At 36.0% G+C, this 13,763-nt stretch overlaps 1 protein-coding gene across 1 annotated transcript in view; it reads left to right on the forward strand.

Moving 5' to 3' along the window:
* The window catches only part of prkcba (protein kinase C, beta a), a 25,553-nt gene extending 18,481 nt beyond the window's left edge, over positions 1-7,072 (forward strand). The window contains exons 9-14 of the mRNA XM_079615681.1: positions 43-105; positions 1,793-1,931; positions 2,009-2,089; positions 2,197-2,304; positions 2,387-2,527; positions 5,478-7,072. Of these exons, the coding sequence (XP_079471807.1) occupies positions 43-105; positions 1,793-1,931; positions 2,009-2,089; positions 2,197-2,304; positions 2,387-2,527; positions 5,478-5,633 (688 nt within the window). The 3' untranslated portion in view covers positions 5,634-7,072. The remainder of the gene's footprint in view (positions 1-42; positions 106-1,792; positions 1,932-2,008; positions 2,090-2,196; positions 2,305-2,386; positions 2,528-5,477) is intronic.
* Positions 7,073-13,763: the final 6,691 nt, after the last annotated feature.

Below are 13,763 nucleotides of genomic sequence, written 5' to 3' on the forward strand. Positions count from 1 at the left end.
CAGTATTTTAACTGGTTTTAATTCTGTTTTGTTTACCATCAGGTTCTATGCTGCAGAGATTGCCATCGGCTTGTTCTTTCTTCATTCTAAGCACATTATTTACAGGTGACGTGTTTGTATGTTTGTGACTACTCTGAATGCACATGGGTTTGACATGGGGAAAAAATTTGATTCGGTGGAAGTAAGCATAAAAGTTAAATGCAACAATTGCATTTTTGTCAATATACCACTGTTGTGTAAATTTTTGGTAAAAAACTTTTTGAAATTAAATTATGAATAGAACCAGGGCCGTAGCAGGAGGATCCGGGGCCCCCTGAAAAAATATTGATGTGGGCCCCCCACCACCCTCCACCAATATATTTTCTGCATGCATACTCATATATTGTTGGCGTACTGTACAATATGCATGGTCATGGAGGCCCACATGTAACTAGGGTTTTCTTACAAAATAACAAAGCAGATAACAAATAAATGTAAATCAAGATTTTAATGAACACTTCATGGAGTGAAGTGAGGTGTAAAGTCATCAAAGGTTAGGCCTATAAATCAAAACAAATTAAATAATAAGAAAACCAATTTTAAAAAAAGGAACGGTAAAATAATGTTTTTATGGGTTGTAACACAGTCTCATCTCAAAACGTCACATACTGACGTGGTTTGACCATACGGCAACATACGACGAAAAGGGTACCCCTATAACGTCAATATGAGACGGTTCAGGTTATGGTTAGGTTTAGGTATGCGTTAGGGTACCGTTAGGGGGCGCTGCTGGTGTGCTTATGTCTCCGTCTCATCTTGACGTTATGGGGTACCCTTTTCGTCGTATGTTGCCGTATGGTCAAACCACGTAAGTAACAGTCTAGGAATGTAGTCAAAGTTTTAAAAAAGATTTATCTTATTATGTATTTTAATAGAGATAATATGGAACTGGTAAAATAATATTGTTATAATATTGTATAACAGTTGTATTCGTGTTTCTTGATGTAATAAACACATCACCAGCCAGCAGGTCATATTATGCATAATGCAATGCGTCGTGTCTCGTGTCAAGTTATTTACAATAGTGAAAAGGACAGGGATTTTAATCGCGTAATCATTCAGTCGGTTGTACCGCTCGCGCCCGTTAATGAAAAGTGAAAGAAGACGGTAGTTTTCTGATTCTCAGCGAAATAACAATACAATACACTAACCTGCGTTAAAGAAGGTTTTAATTGACTGGGATCCAACAACTCTCCTGGCCTCCCTCTCCTTCTTTTCGTGGCGTTTCTGATAACCAGATTTGTATTTTCTTTTTCCCGACATTTTTCCAGTGAGTCAGTTCCACCAGATTAACGTCTTCAGGCAATGCCGCCTCAACTCTGATTGGTTCTCTTCACGAGCTGGGGCGGGGTATTTATTAATAACTAATAAATAGATCGGACTAAACCATTTTTAGGGAGGTAAGAGAAGCAGCTATTTGGAAAAAATATTTAACCAAGTTGCATGTTTTTTTGTGGTTTTCATTTTAAATCTCAGGCATACAACTAATACATATTATAATTATTCATGCAATAGTGTCCCTATAGTATAACTGCTGGATTTTGTGGGGCCCCCTGGGCAGCGGGGGCCCCTATAATTGTCACCACCTTTCACCCCACCAGCGACGGCCCTGAATAGAACCAAAATAATGGAATCAAATGTCATGATGCATTGCATTGTTATTAAAGACCTGTAATCAAATTGTTGTGATAGCAAATAATTACTCATATACGTGTGTATGTGAACTGTTTTTTGTGCTCCTGGGTTTGTGTAGAGATCTGAAGCTGGATAATGTGATGTTGGACGCTGAAGGCCACATTAAGATAGCTGATTTTGGCATGTGCAAAGAGAACATGGTTGATGGGATCACAACCAAAACCTTCTGTGGCACTCCAGACTACATTGCCCCAGAGGTGTGTATGAATGTGTATTGTGTAATGTGTATAGAGCGAGTGTACACCAGAAATATAAATGCTCTTCTGTGTAACAGATCATAGCATATCAACCGTATGGGAGGTCTGTTGACTGGTGGGCTTATGGAGTTCTCCTGTATGAAATGCTGGCGGGACAGGTAAACTAATGCTACGTTCATTCTGGGTCTAAATTCCGATCGGATGAGCCATTTTAAAAAGAAATTGTGATAGATACAGTGATGCCAATGTTTTTCCACCCTTTTAGCCCCCTTTTGATGGTGAGGATGAAGATGAGCTGTTCCAGTCCATCATGGAGCATCATGTGTCTTACCCGAAATCCATGTCAAAAGAAGCAGTGGCCATATGCAAGGGGGTAGGCGACACACACAAGCACACGCTTTATACATTTTGGTCTATGCTTGGATACACTAACAGACATTCTGACATGTTTGTAGCTGATGACCAAGCACCCAGGGAAGCGTCTGGGTTGTGGACCGGAGGGAGAACGAGACATTAAGGAACACGCTTTCTTCCGCTACATGGACTGGGAAAAGCTGCAAAATAAAGAAGTTCAACCCCCCTTCAAACCTAAAGCAGTAAGTAATAATGGAGCTATGTGTGTGCGTGCGTTTGTGTGTGTAGTTACATTTAGTTTCGATAGTCCACTTTAGACATTCTACTAACTTTTACATTTTTAGTAGACTGTCTGCTCAATATCTGCTATAGGCCAGGACACACCAAGTACGTTGGGAAACGTTACTTAGTTTTTCTGTTGTGTTCCGCACCGTTGGCTGTAGTCAGACGCCATCTGTTTTTTTGGGCTGATTCAGCATATTGAATCCCCGTTGGGCCATCGGTGAGAGAGAGCGAACTCTGAACTCGCTGTTCAGCTTAGCGAACGAGTCAGTGCACAAGAATAAAAGCAAATTTAATGAAAGCGAGCTAAGAAGTCAAGACGGTACTGACAGAATGCTTATAATTTTGCGTCATCTTGCATGAGCTTTCGAATGCACAAATATTTTTATAATAACATGAGCCATCTGGAATGAAGAAAGTGATCAACATGATTGATATTCAAAATTGTAAGCAAGCGCTGCTTTCTTCACGGTTTGTATGTTTGCAGTCCTAGTTTTGGTTTCCCTTTTTGAATGACGAAAATAGACTATTGATGCCTGCTGATACATACAGATATTAACTTATCAGAACGCACATGCTAGTTGACTAGTCCTTTTGGTGTTCAAGCACAGCTTTTTGGCCGAGAGGCGGCAAACTCAGTCGGCTATCGTCGCGGCTAGTTCTTTGACGTCGGCTTGGTGTGTCCCAGGCTTAACACTGTATTTTGATGGTCCCCCAAAAGACATTCTACTGACTATAAGTAGCTTTGCAGGTACATGTCAACTTATTCTACTAACCCTAACATAAAAGTCTAATAATACTCTAGTAAGAGTTAGTCTACGTGTAGTTGCAAAGTTACTAGTAGTAGAATGTCTAAAGTGGACCATCTAAATAGCGTAACTTTGTTTATATCAGGAGGGTGCATTGCAGCACATGTGGTAATAAAAGTACATTGGCATCCTTTTTACACTTCTCTATCTCCTAGCACAATGTATTTTAGCATATCTCTGTTATTTAAGTGCCTAAGTTTCAGAGATGATTTGGTGCATGTGGCCAAGATGCTGTGGTTCCAACAGTCTCAGTGCAGGAAGTAGCACGTCACAGTTCATGCTCCGCTGTTAAACCGCAAAGATTATGTGAACACTAATATGTGAAGGTTTGCTTTCAGATTCAGACGCACGAATGTTGTAGAAAACAATAATGGAGCATTTTAAGACTTTAAGCATTTTTTGACTGTGCAGATTTTATGGGTTTTCAGTGTTGTTTAGTGTGGTCTGACACAGGATGTGGAAATACAGTGACCCCAAAACATATTTGGACACTTAAACCACACGAAAATGTATGAATGGCATTTATTTTTAGGAAGTATAGCACACTTTAAGAAGAACATTTCATAAAAAATAAGTTATTAATGATAAAACAACAGCTGATTTGGCTGAACAATGTGCAAGCGATTAATGGTAATCCGCTGCTTTTTTATTCACACACACACACTACTGTTCTGTAAGATTTTTTTAAGCTTGCAAAAGAAATGTCTTATGCTCACGAAGGCAGCATTTATTTAAATAAATAAAAAAACAGTAATAGTGTGAATTATTAAACTTTAAAATAACTGTTTTCAATTTGAATATATTTTAAAATGTCATTTATTCCTGTGATGGCAAAGCTGAATTTTCATCATTACTCCAGTCGTCAGTGTCACATGATCCTTCAGAAATCATTCTAATATGCTGATTTGCTGCTCAAGAAACATTTATTATTATGATGAATGTTAAAAATAGTTGTGCCGCTTCATTTTTTTGTAGAAACAGGGATATCATTTTTTTCAGGATTCTTTGATGAATAGAAAATTTATAGGAATACTATTTGAAATTGAAATCTTTTTTAACAATGTAAAGTTCTTTACTGTCACTTTTGATCAATTTAATGCATCCTTGTTGTATAACGGTATTTATTTTATTTATTGATGGTAAAAAATCGTACTGACCCCAAATTTTTGTACGGTGTATACAGTATGTGCAATTTTATATTCATGACAATAATGCTAAAGTAATTGCCTATGTTTTATTGTTAAGCTTTTAAGCGTATATTGTATGAGTGTATCCATGGCAACTAGGCATTTAAAATCATGTCGTACATGTTAGGAGGGGCTAATGAGATTTTTCAGATCATTACTAAACACCTGCTCTCTTTTGCTACCAAATGCTTTTAATAGAAATTGCATTATGAGTATTCGTATTTGCATATATGAGTATTTGTGATGAATGTTTGTGTATAGATGACCATATAACAGTGCTACCAGTCAGATTAACGTTAGATAATAAGTGTAATAAAGCATTTGACTGTGGGCTGATTGGCCGGTTTAGTAAGCCCTGCCCCAGTTCAGAATAAACATTTAAATATTTCATTAAAACGATTTCATCCATTCACAGGTAAGTGATTTGGATACAGATACCTTATTATTTCCTCACTATCCCTCTTCACTCTCTCACTTCTTTTGAAATACTTGGAATTGTCTAATTCCACGGATCACATTTTTCTGAATGCTGCACATTCATCGGCTGAACACAAAATGCTGCTTTGACATGTTCTGTAACTTGCAGCATCAGAAATATGTTTCCACCACAGAAAATGATGTGCATGAAATGTTTTGCAGGAAGGTGACTGTAATCCTTTGACTGCCAATATATTTTAGTTATGCAATACAGATATGTGCTCATCATTTTCTATCATTACACATTCCCTCAATTAAGACTGTTAGTACAGAAGGACAGTTGTTGTTGTTATTACCACGCTTTTGGATTAATTTTTTTTCTCATTTCTTTTTTTCCACATTTGAGGCTTCCATTTGTCATGAATTCCTCACTTGGTTGCTCATGCCGTATCATCATTTTCCCATCCCATATCTCTCTTCTCTCGTCTTCTCCACAGTGCGGTCGAGACGCAGAGAACTTTGATCGTTTTTTCACCCGCCATCCTCCCGTCCTGACCCCTCCTGACCAAGAAGTGATTCAAAACCTGGACCAAGAAGAATTTCAGGGCTTCTCATACGTTAATCCAAGTTATGCATCTGTGAAATCCAAGTAGCCAGTTTTAGCCAAGCACAATATAGGGACCAATGAGATTACAGATCTTGAAATGACATAGTTTGAATGAGCCAATGAGAGTTCAACCATATTGATGGAGGTAATTTCAATCTATATTTCTTATTATTTCTTGTTTGATTCAAAGGATCAGGAGAGAGATTGACTAACTTTGTAAATGAACTTATAATGAGTGAGTGTGTGCGAGATTTTGAGTATTTAATTCTTGTATATCATGGACTGTAGTGTTACGGGTCTCAAAAAACTCAAAAGTATCTGGGTGAATCCAGTGTCCACGTCCCATTTCACCCCAAAATCAATATATTTAGCAAAAAGAAATGAGCCTGTTTTGGGAGCATAATGATTATTTTTTGTTGTTGTTGCATTGTGACAGTGTTGTCGTGACAATTTAATGGGAATCAAACAAATAACATGCTTAATTGTGATGAAAACGTCACAATAAAAATATATATATATCGTTTTAAAAATAGGTTTAATTTTCTTTATCCCTACAGAGCCCTGCACATAAAATGCGGGGAGAATGTGGCCATGAATTAAGAGTTCATTCCCACGACTTAAAAAGAGGGCGCAAATTATTAAAACGTGCTGACGTATTATTAAGTATATCATGCACACAATATAATAATTTGTACCTTGATTTTGACCAATTGTGGCCATGTTGTAATAACTCATTTCCTTGTTTTATTTAAATCAAAACGAGGGAACGAATTAGTTCAACGTGGCCACGATTTACTAAACGAGAGAACGAATTCTTAATTCGTGGCCACAAAATATATTTTTGTCCGCATGTCATGTCCGGGTGCTCCGTATATTCCAAATGTTTCTTCGTTTTCTCCAGTTTGGAGTGAAATGTGACCGGGACATGTCCGTGACAGGTTTTATGAGATTTCTTCATTGCCTCTGATGTAACATATCTTTAGAATTTTATATATAGCTGCCAAATCTATCTGTCTCCCTATAACACACACACACACTTACACAAACCATGCGCCTCAAATGAACCATTTACCACTTATTGATCAGGATGTTTACTGGGTCACCCCATTTTAGTGCTTTTTTCGTTTGGGTGTCGTACGTGTGTTTGTGTGAAACTGTGCCAAGTCAGAGATAAAAGTTTAGGAGCTGGTCATGCAACGTGTAGTTTTTCCAACCAGTGCTGCTTGGATACTCATAACCACATCCTTAAACCAACTGGAAATAATAGTGATGTAACTACAACAACTTAATTCCAGACATGATGATGTTGTAACTACTTACGAGAACATATCTTTTTATGTCATTATTCTGCCAAATCTGTGATGTATGACATTTTTTTTGACTTACCTGTGTTACCTGTGCCTGGCAGTGTTTGGATCAAATTACTGTGAAACTGTGGACAGACTGTTTCTATAGAGGAAAATATATGAATATGTATTTGGAATATATTAATGATCTCTGTATGTCTGTATATTTTCCTCCTCTGTGTTTATTCTTGCACACACAAACAGTGCCGAAACAAAGGATCTAGACGTTTTAGATGTGTACGTTAAAATATAGGCCATAATGTGCAACATCATTTTTAGATGAATATGAATACAGCTGGCTAATATATGTCTGCAATTTAAGAGATGTCTTTAATATTTCTCAATGTTTCTGAGTGTTTTTGAAAGAAGGCTGCATTTATTTGATCAAAAATACAGTAAAAAAAACAGTAATATTGTAAAATATAAATATGATTTAAAACACTTCTATTTTAACATGTTTAAAAATGTAATTGATTCCTGTGATATTAGAAATCATTCTAATATGCTGATTCGGTGCTCAAGAAACATTTCTTATTTTTGTGGAAACCTGAAACATTTTTTTCCAGGATTATTTGATGAATAGAAAGTTTAAAAGAACAGCATTTATTTGATATATAATTATGTTATCTTCATTGGTACTTTTGATCAATTTAATGCATCCTTGCTGAATAGAAGTGTTCATTTCTTTCTCTCTTTAAAAAATTATAATTATTTTTTTTAAATGATCCATTGAGTATGAAGAAAACAAACTCCAGCTACAGCGATACCAGATACTTGAGCAGGATAATCCAGCAGGGAAAGGATGATTATTGACATAAAATTGTGATAAATAGTGATACATGTTCACAATGTGAATAGTTAATAATTCTCCACAATGCAAGTACACGTTCACTAATTGACTAGTGTTCAAAATATTCTACATGCTTAATAACTATTTCCTGCAAAATAACCATCAGCGAACAGCAGATCCATGAGAACAAAAGGAGTGTTTTTTTATATCAATTGTGCATTTGGACTTATGATGACGCAGTTATTGAGTAGATACAGGGACCAGACTCTCAAGAAGTCCTTCTCTCCAAGGGCCCTTATTGTTGAGCTGGTTCGGGCCTCTAGCAGAAGGTAGGACCCTGTTGACTGTCCTGTCTTGACTGAAAGGGCATTTGGTGTCTCTGTTCCTGGTTTATGTGTTTAGCAGAACTTTCTTGAGCTGTTTGTCTCCAGTTGGTGCGGCTGGACTTGATGTCCAAATGTTCATCTCATTCTCATGAGTGTGTTTTAGATGTTAATGGTCCAGTCTGCTCTCCTCTGTTCTGTCCCTCTATGTTTCTTGTCTTTTAATTCTGCCTATTCCAGACTGACTCTCAAACTTCTGTTTTTGTCTCGAGTTTTTGATTCTGATGAAACCAGCTGTGGGTTTCTCTTCATCAGTTTCCTACTCTTGGTCTTTTCTGGCTGTTTCTGACTCTTACACTGATTATCCTCTGTGATGTTTTTGTGTGTTGTCATGCGTTCATAATGATATAGATGTTAGCTTTAAAGTCAACATAAAACCTAAATGGTCCCTATTTGATTACTTAATACATGATTTCTTGGTGGTTTGGCTTTTTTTTTCCAAAGTGCCTAAATCATCAACTTGCTCCGCCTCTGATATAATTTGACTTTCTGCTGATGCCACCAAGGCCTTGTGGGCTATTGGATATGTTAACCAATAAGCAATTTCCCATGGATCAAGTTTTTCTTGTTGAATATCCTGTTTCTGTCAGAAACGCACTGCAGTTTTTAAAAAAGTTGTAAGCATTTTGTAGAGATACTAAAAATATATATTTTTACAACATTTATTAAAGGGGTGGTAAAATGCCATTTTCACAAGATGTAAAATAAATCTCTGATGTCCCCAGAGTGTGTGTGTGAAGTTTTAGCACAAAATACTCCACAGATATTTTTATATAGCATGTTAAAGTTGTCACTTTTTGAGGATTTGCAAAAACGCACCGGTTTGTGCCTGGCCCTTTAAATGTAAATGAGCTGCTGCAGAGGGCGGGGTTTCAAGAGCTTGTGTGTGTTAGCAGCTGCGATTACCTCACGCAGACACACTAAAATGACAGAAACTGTTCTGCCTTTAATGTTAAAACGGAGTCAGACAAAGATGGAGAGACTCAAGAAGAACAGGACGTCTCTGAATGGTTAGTTGATGAATTTATGTTGCTGATGTGGAGTTAACTATCTTCAATTAGGATATTCTGTCATGATAATCTATAAATCGCTCGTATAGGAACTGTTGTGAGATGCACACAGAGTGACTTTCTATTGCATGTGAAAAGATGGATGCTAAAGTGTGAGCTGACTCACAAATGTACTCTTATACAACAACTCTTCCTCTTCTCAACATGGACTGTGTGTTCCCGGGGGCGGGGCTTATGTACATTTTAGGGTTGGTGATGTCACTAACCCCGGAGGAATGTCGTGTAGTCCCTACCAGCCATTTGTTGTAGTCCTTTTCTTTAAACGCAAATATCTTACTTTGCTTTGAACTTTAAACGTTGTAACTTTGCAGATGTTGTTTATGCTCAAACAGAAACATTACACACTTAGAAAAGTGAAATCATACTTTACCACCCCTTTAATGATATTAATTTATAAATATCTTTGTTCTTTCTCAACACTGTGATTAATTCATGTTAATTTATGCAACTTCAAAAGTTTGGGGTCTGTAAGATTTTAAAAATATATATACTTGTTTTATTCAGCAAGGATGTATTCAATTTATCAAAAGTGACAGTAAAACATTTATATGAATAATTTTGAAATAACTATTTTTTAAAATGCTGCTCTTTTGAACTTTCTATTTATTAAATAATCCTGAAAAAAAAATGTTTAATGGTTTCAACAAAATATTAAGCAGCTCAACTGTTTTCGACATTCATCATAATAAATGTTTCTTGAGCATCAAATCAGTATATTCGAATAATTTCTGAAGGACCATGTGACACTGAAGACTGTAATAATGTTGAAAATTCAGCTTTGACATCACATGAATAAATTACATTTTAATATATGAAATTATTTTTAAATATAATAATATTTCCAATATTACAGTTTAAAGAGACTTTCAAAAACATTCAAAAATCTCACTGACCCAAAACTTTTGCACAGTAGTTCTAACCTAAACACTTTGATAAACGTTATGATCAGTGTCATGGTCACATTCATAACTCTCTCTCTTTTTCTTTCAGAAAAATCGACGCGACACTGGGAATTTCGACAAGGAGTTCACCAAGATGGTGGTTGAGCTGACGCCAACCGATAAACTCTTCATTATGAATCTGGACCAAAATGAATTCCAAGGCTTCTCCTACACCAACCCTGAGTTTGTTATTCAGGTTTAACGCCAAACTCCAATCGATTGTTCCTTTAGGTCGTGTGAGAGGAGGAGACGCTCGTATTACCCAGAAAGCATTATTTTGTCCCAGTGCATCTTGATTGTCCTCTCTCTTCACTTAAAAAGGCACAAAACCAGCAGGATCAAACTGAACCAAACCAGGATTATACTCAGTTTTTCAACCAAGGCCTCGGAAACTCTTGAAATTGAATTTGACGGAGGAGAGAGAACGGTTATAAAAGAGTGTATTCATAGTCTCCATGAGAATGTCTTGTCTTTTCATCTCCAAGAGAATTATCCTACCTCTTTCTTTTATACATTCTCTCCATATATTCAGTGCAGCGCCTCGTTTCCAGATGAATTAGCCTGACAACATGCAGCACTAATGGATTTGTTTCTCCAGAGCTCATTAAGCCTTACGCGACCTTGAACCTTTCAAGTTCAAATCTGGTTTAAATTCGAAGCAAAGTTCCAGTGCGTCGGTAAATGATAGATACGCAAATATCCTCAAGCATAGATGTTCGTTTAAATGGTTGATATCTTTCAGCTTGCTCTGAGATTCTCGGCATTAGCATATCATCAGAAGCACAACAGTCAAATAATGATATCCTAATGGCCTTTAGTTTGCTACCGGCATAATGGCTTCTGTTCATGAGATGCTCTTAAAAATTAATTATTTGTGTATGTCATGATAGCTGGAGGGAATATAGGCCATCAGGCTTCATTTATAATTTACATGCAACTCAAAAGCACATCGAGCTTTGGAAGTCAACATTTTTATGTTAAAACAGATCACTTGAGTTTAGAGGCAAAAATATGTTGATTGTTTACCTGTATTATATCATTTGGTATATTTTAAATAAATAGAAATCTGGTATTAAAACAAAATCTTAAAGAAAGAGATTTCTGAAAAACATTGATATTTGAAATATGTGCTCCTGTTATGACATACTTATACATATTTATTATGAGATCAAAAGTCAATTTTATGACATAAAAAGCCATAATTATGATATTGAAATTTGAACACTAGGCCATTATGACATACCAAGTCACAACAACAAAAAGTCAAAATTAAAAACTAAAAAGCTGATTTTTTTTTTAGAATATATTTTTTTTGATTTGATAATATATAATTTTGACATTTAATGCCACAATTTATTTTATTCTTAGAATTAGTTTTTTACTAACTTTAATAAAAAAAAATGTGTCAGTTGAATTGTCTGATTTTGACTTTTTAGCTCATAATTATGACTCAATATGTCACAATTTAAACATTTAATGTCAGAATTATGATTTACCAAAGTATTATTGTTTTTTTCCTCTTTTGTGGTGAAATTTGACTTTGACTTTTTTTTTTTTCTTACTTAATTCCTATTTTAGGGTTAAAAAAACAAAGAGTTTGAGAAAGAAACTTTCTGAGACCCCGACACAGATTGTAGCATCAAGTGATATGAAACAAATAGATGAAAATAAGCTTGAGGATAATGAGACATCTTTTGAGGGCAAATGCTATTTTATGATATTGCAGACTTCTAGTTTGCAAAATGATGAGAATTACAAAAAGTGAGCCCTGACGTACTGGTAAATGTCATGCACTTTCAACCTTTATTGTGTTTAGTTTCACAAAATGTAATTTCAATTGATTTGCAAACAGATGACAGGCGCATGCGGTGGCAATCCTTGAGAAAGTGCGTTAGTGCTGTGAATTGAATTGGCATCAGAGGTTGTTCCATGCATATCACTGGCTGCAGAGAATGTGATTCATGAGCTGAAAAACTCCAACTAGCAGTCTTGACTGAAACCCTATAACATGCCATATATTTGGTTGGGGAGTCTGCAGTGTTTAGGGAGCTCATTATGTGCCATGTGTGTGTTAAACAGACTCCATAAGGAGTGTTAGTCTACCCTATGCATGCCTGGTAGAGCCCTTGCTCTTTAACTCGGTGTTTACTTATTAACCAAGTGTGTCAGTAATGGTTGGATCTGTTGTAGCATAGATCCTTATAAGGGTGATGGTGTTTAAACATTTCTATTTGTTAATGTTTCATTTTGTAATTAGATACATGAAATAGAAATATAAGTATTCTAGTCTTCCAAATGAAAACACATTGTGTGATCATGTAAACAGTGATAACATAAGTATAATCTGCTTTTCCCGAGGTGATAAATGGAAAAGTGAGGATAATGTAAAGATAATATTTATTGTATAGTGAATATGGAAGGATACAAGTTTATGAAGGACTTATATCCTGAACTAAAGATGTGAAAGCCAGAATGAAGGATAGACACGCTGTTATCTCAACTGGATGTTTTATGAGAACGTGCAGATTAAATAAGCGATTATACAAACTGACAGCCTTATTACCGTTCCTGTCCTGAACTATTAAATCGCTTTGGCATGTGTACAACTGTAAATTAATAATGTGGCCTTTACGTGATCAAAGTAATTGTCACACCTTTGAGGGAAAAGGAAAAAAAACGTGCACATTTTAGCATTGTAAACCCCTTGCCCTGGTTAATTTTTTTAGTTTTTCTATCATGTTTTAATGATGAAGACTTTAAAGGGCTTCCTGTACAAGAATCAATCCCCCAAAATGAGTTTATATACTATGCAAGACAGATGCATGTCAACAACGACACATACACATTAACATCCAGACAGCAGCAGTGGTTGGCTTTGGGGGAGGGCTATCGCTGGTGATCGAGATATATTTTGCATGTTATTTATTTATGCTATGTGGATTATTAAAGCTGAAGTTTTCAAATGCCAATCTGTGTGTTCATAACTTTAAAATTGTAAAATTGTGTTATGATGATGGGTCATCCTTGATCCTTGACGAGTCATGAATCCTGCAGGGGCCCATTCACAAGAAACTTGAACAAGAAATTGTCTGAAATTTACCTGAAGATTATGGGATTTTTTTTCTAGCATTTTATTTACAACAGTTACTGCCTAACTTTTGCCCCAGACATTGTCTTTATGGGAACCAAATGTCCCGACACAAGTATAGTAATACCAATTATTTTTGACCTTGTGGGGACCTTTATTATTGGTCCCCATGACAAAACAAGTGTATAAATCATACAGAATAATCTTTTTTGAAATCTAAAAATGCAGACAGAAAGTTGTGTGTGATGTGTTGGTTTAGGTGTAGGGTTAGTGTAAGGGGATAAAATATACAGTTTGTACAGTATAAAAACCATTGTGTCTATGGAATGTTCCCATAAAACAGCAGAAACCGTGTGTGTGTGTGTGTGTGTACACCATGATACTGAAAAACTGGGACAATTTTGTTGTTGTTGAGTTAAATCTAGTTGTTGTTTTATATAGTATCCATGGTTTTAATATAGCAGTCATTGTAGTAAGTCGTCATTGGGACACAAATAGTTTCCTGAGAATAAAAGTATTTAAAAAAGCAGCCAGCGACTGTATATTAGGAAACAGTCA

This window comes from Phoxinus phoxinus, assembly GCF_949152265.1.
Source record: "Phoxinus phoxinus genome assembly, chromosome: 6".
In the NCBI taxonomy this organism is placed as follows: Eukaryota; Metazoa; Chordata; class Actinopteri; order Cypriniformes; family Leuciscidae; genus Phoxinus; species Phoxinus phoxinus.